Source organism: Ammodytes marinus (assembly GCF_949987685.1).
Source record: "Ammodytes marinus genome assembly, chromosome: 20".
Lineage (NCBI taxonomy): Eukaryota > Metazoa > Chordata > Actinopteri > Uranoscopiformes > Ammodytidae > Ammodytes > Ammodytes marinus.
The window spans coordinates 2,057,388-2,065,269 of record NC_137224.1 but is presented as its reverse complement, the minus strand read 5'-3'; the positions used below and the strand labels follow the sequence as shown (position 1 = coordinate 2,065,269).

Genomic DNA, 7,882 nt, shown 5'->3' with positions numbered 1-7,882 from the left:
AGGCAGAGAAAAGGAGGAGTGGTGGGGTTGAAGAAAAATGTATCTCACATTATAACAGTGAAAACATCAAGGCACTCTTGTTGAAAAAAAAAGTGAAAAAGCCTTATTTAATGTGGGAGACAAAGAGAGACAAAGTTAAGGACTATACATAATCCTAAAGTTTCACTGATGGAAACTATAAACTGTCAGGCAGCCTGAGAAGAGTTGTATTCGTACAGTGTAATCAGGGACACCGTTGGATCACTCCATGTGGCAGGCCTATATTAGCATTCGAAAAGCTAGTGGGTGACTTCTTGACTCATAGGGGGTAGCTTTAAAATGGATCTAAAATCAAAAGGGGTCCTTTCATGGGTAAAGTTTGACTCACTCTATACACATAATAGGCATTTTACAATGTTAATATTCTAATGATGGCAGCTCACATTTTTTGACATAGAAAAAAAAATGTGGCTAATGAAGGGCTCAAAGTGTAAAATACGCACCATCTCGTTGCAGCACACAGGCCTTTCTCCAGGGCGACTAACCAGAAATGATATATAAACAGGCAATATATAGGACGAACACCGGAAGTGACGTCATACCATAGTATATAGTAAAATAGTAAATCAATGACAAAACACATACCCTGCGTTCCGAATCGCATACTTTCTACTATTTAGTATGGTAGAAAAAAAGATTTAGGATGTTCCGATTCTTGTGACCAGATTTAGGAGGGTTAGAAAGACCAGGCCAAGAATTTTAGTGTTGAAAACAGCATCCTATTTAGGCGATTCTGACCCACAATCCAGTGCGAACCTGAAGTGACGTAACATCGACGAAGCCTCCATATGAAAACAAATGGGGATGCGACGGATATAAAAGCAAGAGGCAAGATCAAGGCGATATATTATGATGAAATAAATAACTAAAAGTTTGTCCCAATTGTACACCTACTGCATCCTAACTAGATTATTTTTATCGTCAGATGTAGTATGTAGAATAGAAAAAAGAAAGAGTATGAGATTCGGAATTCAGGGAAAATCAATGACAAAACACATAGTTATTACGGGGCGCTTGAAGAAGGCCTGTGTGCTGCACATTTGTTTCATTCATGGTAATGTCAAAGACGTTTTGATGTCTGGTTTTCTACCCTCACTCACTTGTTTGTACAATAAACTTTGATGCATTTGAAACTTAAAGACTCATCCTTCAACACACCACTTATTATTTCTTTTAAAAGGTCTACTATGTAACCGTCAGATAAGTGAAACATTTTCTAAGGTATGTTCTCATAACTGAATAAACAAACTTTCCTCACAGGAAAATGTGATCCCTGGAACACTGTTTGAAGTTAGAAAGCTTCCTGAAAAGTTACTGTACTTCATTTATACTGCTCACCTTGTGGGTAGTGAAAAATAAACAACATAAGATAACAACAATAATTTACAGAAAAATAGCCCCATCCGGTGGCCTATCTGGGGAACTGCGTTACACTATATGATTCTTATTTATTTCATAATTTGCCTCTGGCCGTGTAGAGAGATAATTAGGTGACCAAGAAGAAGAAGCAACCATCTTGTCAGTAAGTATAACTAGCCTATCAATGAAACAATATATTGTCTGATTTTACTTTTTCTGAACATATTAGTTTAGTTTAGTTTAGTTTATTTTTTTCCACATACAATCGATTTAAAAAAAAAAAACATGTAGTTAAAAAAAAAAATTAAATACATGTGTGGATGTGGCAGAAACCTGTACAGGCTTATATAAAGCCACACCCAAAATACATTTACATATTAATATTAGCAGATCAGTACACAAGCGCACACACACACACACACACACACACACACACACACACACACACACACACACACACACACACACACACACACAAAAACATATGTATAAATGAAAAAAAATTATGATTTTGATAACAACAATAATAAAAAAGAAAAAAAAAAGATAGAAAAATAAATCAGTTTAAATCAGTTAGAACATATTATACACAAATAGTTCATATACAAAAAAAAAAACAAAAAAAACTATCTAACCATATGGCCAAATGTTTAAAAATTTGTACAAAATGCTATGCTGCATATTTCAAACCGGGCCCTGGATTTTTTTAAATAAATATGCCGGTCCTTGGAACAAAACATATTGGGAACCCCTGATTAAATGATATTGTAAACAGTGCTGTCATTGAAGCCAATTCATTTCCACTTTAAACATGCAAACAGGAAGCCTTCAGGTATTTAAACGAGGAGTTCTCCTGTTGTAATTGTGTTTTTTTACCACTAGGTGGCAGCCTGATGCAGAGGCACTGTGAACTCTTTATCAGCTTGTTGTGTATTTGATGTGTTTGCATTGTATATTGTACAACCATCGTCATTTTTGCTTTGCATTTGTTTGAATCAACATCATTGTAAATGAGTGTCACCCCTGAATTGATCTCCCGGGTATAAATAAAGGTTAAAAAAAAAAAAAAATATTCAACTAGGAACATTCCCATTGAGATTAAATATCTATTGTTCAGGGGGTCCTGGCTAGGAAGGCAGCATATACACATAGAAGTTTCACATTTATAACTGACTGACACACTGACTGACTTTTCTCGATCATGGCCAATAACGTATTGTGCCCACAGTGACACAGTTCCTCTACTTGATGTGTCACGTCCCGGCCGGGTGTGGTCAGACACACACACACACACACACACACACACACACACACACACACACACACACACACACACACACACACACACACACACACACACACACACACACACACACACACACACACACACACACACACACACACACACAGGTATCACTGTGACGCTCATCATTTATTAACATCTGCAGCCAGCACCTTGTTTTACTCACAGAGATCTTTAAAGTTACAGTGCGTAACTTTTTCATGTGAATGCACGGCCGCTACATTCAAGACATCACCAGACAAATTTACACAAAGTTGATTAAGCCTAATCAGCTCCACAAAACTCTCTCTGTATTTCTCAGTATGGCAGCGTTTACTAACTGGTGTCAACCCACCCCGACACTGGTGCAGGAGCTCAAGAAAAATCCCCAAGAAGAGCCCAAGAAATGTTTCAGTTGTTGATTCTACTGCTAAGAAAAAAACCTGGACGTACAGCAGAAGGTATAAAATCCATGCGCCATCACTGAATCCTTACCTCCATGTAGATGCACCGACAGTGTTTTTGGTAAATTCTCAGAATTCCTCATGGGGAGTGTGAGGGAATTTTGAGTCTTTAATTGTAATATTAATGGGAAAGATTGAGAGGTCATATATGCCTATCTTGTGTGTCTGTCTCTCAGACTCTAGGTCAGCCTTGGAGCCTGTTAGGAGACACTTAGGTCAGTTGTAGTGTAGCTATAGTGCGTATGTAGTTACGCACTATAGCTTTAACAAACATGTAACGTCATTGCCGCCTCAACAACCTATGACTGTGATTAAGTGTCGTTATCCCCTTTGGCAGCCACATAATAACAGCCGTGCGCTTGTTCAGAGTTGTGTGATGATGTAACCTGTTGGTATGAATGAGGTCTTTCATTATATAGGTATGTAGTTTAGAAACAAACCAGCTCTACACTGTATACGTCTACTTCTTGGCTCAGTTGGTAGAGCGGGTCGGCCGATGATCAAAGGGTTGGAGGTTCGATCCCCGCCCTGCCACCTGTGTCATGGTTGTTGTGTCCTTGGGCAAGACACTTCTCCCACCTTGCCTCGTGTGAATGTCGATAGTTAGCCTGCTATCGGTGTATGAATTTGTGTGTGAATGGTAACGTGTAAATGGGAACAGGTCTCCCTTGCAAAAGAGTCTTCGGACTCAATGGGATTTACCTGTATAAATAAAGGTTAAAAAAAAAAAAAAAAAAAAAAAAAAAAACTGTTGCTAATTTTAACAGGTGTGACAACTCCTATTTATACCATATTATATTGTTAAATTGCGCCATGTACTCAGTAGTTTTTTTTTTTTTAACCTTTATTTATACAGGTATATCCCATTGAGTCCGAAGACTCTTTTGCAAGGGAGACCTGTTCCCATTTACACGTTACCATTCACACACACATTCATACACCGATAGCAGCAGGCTAACTATCGACAGTAGTGGGAAGTAATTAGGGTAGGATGGCCTGGAGCTAGAGGAAGAGGGGCCTCCCAGTAACCACACAATTACCTGATACATTTAGTTTCTAGACATTTTACAATTTAATTTGTTTTTAAACAATCTAGATGATGGATAGAGCGAAAGTAGCAATCTTACAATGTATTCAATTTAATAACATTTTTGTAAAACATATTATTTCAAAAGAAAATTTCATTGCATAAATCAAAAAATAATATGAAAAGCTCTTGAAAATGCATTGTTGAAATGTTTTTAAGACCAAAATGTATCACAAATCAGACAATTCACAAAATATTAACTAATCTTTCGTAATAACCTTCTGAACAGTTTTTAAGAATGATTATGGAACGTTTAGTTGATGTAAGTGCTTTCGAAGTTGAGAATTTTGGTAAAAAAGTATTGAAAAAAACGAATGTTGAGATAATGTCCGTTAAAGATGGTCGTATAGGAGAAATATACAGACGCAAACAGACGAGGTTTAGTCACATATACACATATAACAGAATCAAAATAAGAAACAATCTCAGAATTGACCAGTGCTTGAAAAAAACAACATTTATGCCTGCAGTATCTTAACACATGTCTCAGTCTCTGTGACTCTGCAGCTTTATAATGAAATGTTTTGCTTCTTGTACATGGAGGCTCTAGGACCCAGAGGCCTCAATTCTCTCTCTATGTGCTCTATGCTGCCTCTCTCTCTCTCTCTCTCTCTCTCTCTGTCTCTCTCCCCCCCCTCTCTCCCTCTCTCTCTCTCTGTCCCTATTTCGGATAGACACACACAGTATAGCTGCCTGCTGGATCTTTGCCTCTCTCACTCACTAACCCTTTTCCATTATTTGTTTTCCCCCTCTGGATATATGGACATCAAAGGACTAAATACTCAGAGCTTTCCAACTGCATATGGCTGACTTCCGACTCCCACACACCACCAGCAAACTGTCATTTCTACACTGATGGCACACTGCAGCTTTTGGGATAGTTTGCGGCAGAGTTTTGTCCTCACCTGAGCGAAAGTAGTTACACCTTTTATTTTGTTTACAGCTTTCTATCTTTAAAGCTATAGTGCGTAACTTTTGTCGCCTACACCATGAGGAATTCTGAGTAATTACAACAACACTGTCGGTGCATCTACATGAGGTAAGCCTTTCGGTTAATCGTGCATGGATTTTACACCTTCTGCTGATACGTCCAGGTTTTTTTTCTTAGCAGTTCTAATCAGCAACTGAAACATTTCTTGGGTGTTCATTCTTGGCATTTTTCTGAGCTCCTGCACCAGTGTCATGGAGGGCGAAACCAGTTTGTAAACGCTGCCATACTGAGAAATACAGAGAGAGTTTTGTGGAGCTGATAGGCTTAATCAACTTTGTGCGATGGCTTGAATGTAAACACAATTCATTGATGTGTTTAAAAAAAAGTTACACACTATAGCTTTAATGTTACTTTTTCTTATATATCTCACCACAGCCTTGTCTTGTGCACAGACTGAACTATATGCCCTGAACTCTAACCCCTCCCCTTTCTCTCTCTCTCTCTCTCTCTCTCTCTCTCTCTCTCTCTCTCTCTCTCTCTCTCTCTTTTCACTCGTTCAGCTGTCACTCTGTCTGGATATCCCATTCCCTGATTCTAGGGTTTCATAATGCACATGGATCTGGCTTGGAGGCCCCACGCTTTGCCCACTGTTGTCTGAGAGGATATGGACCAAGCTATTTAAGTTATGAATCAACAGACCTATGAGGTAGTCATGGATATAATAATATGGAAAGGTCAAGGGACAATGCCTAACTCAGGAGGGCTTACATTTGGAAAACTAGTTATAAATTAACTAGATTATACTTTAATTTTTTTTAATAATTGACGTTTTTGAATAGTTTTTCAAGATCTATCGGCGATATGCAACCATGGAAACTGCAGCTGGAAGCACAGTGCCTCTTATGACCTCAGACTTGGCAAACTAGATACAAACAAGGCAACTTTTTTTTAATCATTTACCTGTACTTTTTTTAAGTTAAGGTCGATCTAGCGGACTATTTCTATATATAAGACAATCATGGGAAATGCACCCGGAAGCACAATGTCTCAGAAGTCCTTAAACTTTTTAAACTAAGCCAAACTTACCTGGCAAAATAACTTTTTTTTTTTTTTTTTTTTTTTAATTGACATTTTAGTTAGTAGATTTTTAAGGCTCTATCGGATACATAATCAACCATGGGGAATGCAGCAGGCAGTCCAGAGGTGGATGGTAAGAGTGTATCGGCGGCTCCAGGCTCAACCGGATCACAGAAACGAACAACGGGCCCTAAACTGCCCATTCCATCGGAGGAAGAGCTCGAACAACGCTTCAGTGCAGTGCTGGTGAGTCGAGTTAAAAGTCTTTATAGCTCAAAGTTAAAGGTGCAACGAGGAACTTTTTAAATATTTCTGAAACAGTCAAATTTTTCCTCTGATGATCATAAATGACAAGATCACAATTCATCCACATTCATTTCTATCCAGACTCTATTTTGCACTCCCTGTAAACCCAAATCTATTAAATCCTTCTAACTATTTAACGTGTGGAGTTAGTTTCATGATAGTAAAACATCTGAAAAGAGTTCTAGGCATATTCATCATCAATCCTAATGAAAGATATTGCCATTTAAACCTGCAGTGTGTAGCATTTTGGGTTTTATTTCCTAGCAGATTTTGTAGAAAGTAATTATAATATCCATAAGTACATTTAATTTAGTGCATAATAGCTGAAAAAAATGTTTTGAATTATAATTTTGTCCCTTAGAAAGGGTCTCATATATGTCCATATTTCTGTATATTTTGGACCAAGGCCTAGTGCCGCCATCTTGAAAGTGTCATAGTTGGAATGTCATCAGGTGCATTGTTTAAAATGTAGAATTGTTCTTGTCCTTGAAGGCCACTGTAGCTTCTGTTATTATTCAAAAGGGTTGGGGTTACCCAGGGAGCGTTGCATTCTAGAACTTTGTAGAACTTTCTTGATGATGTCATATTACACACTGCACCTTTAAGTTTGATGAACTTTACCGATGAACTGATTGAACTAACCAATCGAGACGGTTCTCAATAAAAATAACAACTGTTTCCATGGAGACAGTTTGATACGGCCACGCCCACACACTCCTGTCAAATGGTCTATATTGTAAAAACTAACTTTTATAATATCTATGAACATTTATTTTCAATCAGATTTCTATCATTTTAAGCTTATTGAGATACCCGACTTTGATTTATACAATTGTATTCCATGTAAGAGAGAGAGAGAGAGAGAGAGAGAGAGAGAGAGAGAGAGAGAGAGAGAGAGAGAGAGAGAGAGAGAGGGAGAGAGATTGAGAGAGAGAGAGAGAGAGAGAGAGAGAGGGAGAGAGATTGAGAGAGAGCGATAGAGAGAGAGAGAGGGACGGAGACAGAGAGAGAGAGATACAGAGAGAGAGAGGGATGGAGACAGAGAGAGAGATACAGAGAGAGAGAGAGAGGTACAGAGGGAGAGAGAGAGAGAGAGAGAGAGAGAGAGAGAAGCGGAACTCAAAACGTCAGAATGAGCAACAAAAAGAATTCGGAATATGTTTGAAATGTGCACGTCCTCCGAACAGGCTTATCACAGTACCAGGTACACAATGCCTCTGTGGAAAGATACAATAAGAGCTCCTTTATGCCCCAGCTTACTGCAGCATTAGGCCGACCGCACACACACACACACACACACACACACACACACACACAAGCAAGCACGCACACACACA

General features: G+C 38.5%; 1 protein-coding gene across 1 annotated transcript in view; it reads left to right on the top strand.

The window, feature by feature from the left end:
- Positions 1–6,338: 6,338 nt before the first annotated feature.
- The window catches only part of fmnl1b (formin-like 1b), a gene marked incomplete at its 5' end in the record, with an annotated part of 43,521 nt that continues 41,977 nt past the window's right edge, over positions 6,339–7,882 (top strand). The window contains one exon of the mRNA XM_080049592.1: positions 6,339–6,485. Coding sequence (XP_079905718.1) covers positions 6,339–6,485 — 147 coding nt within the window. The remainder of the gene's footprint in view (positions 6,486–7,882) is intronic.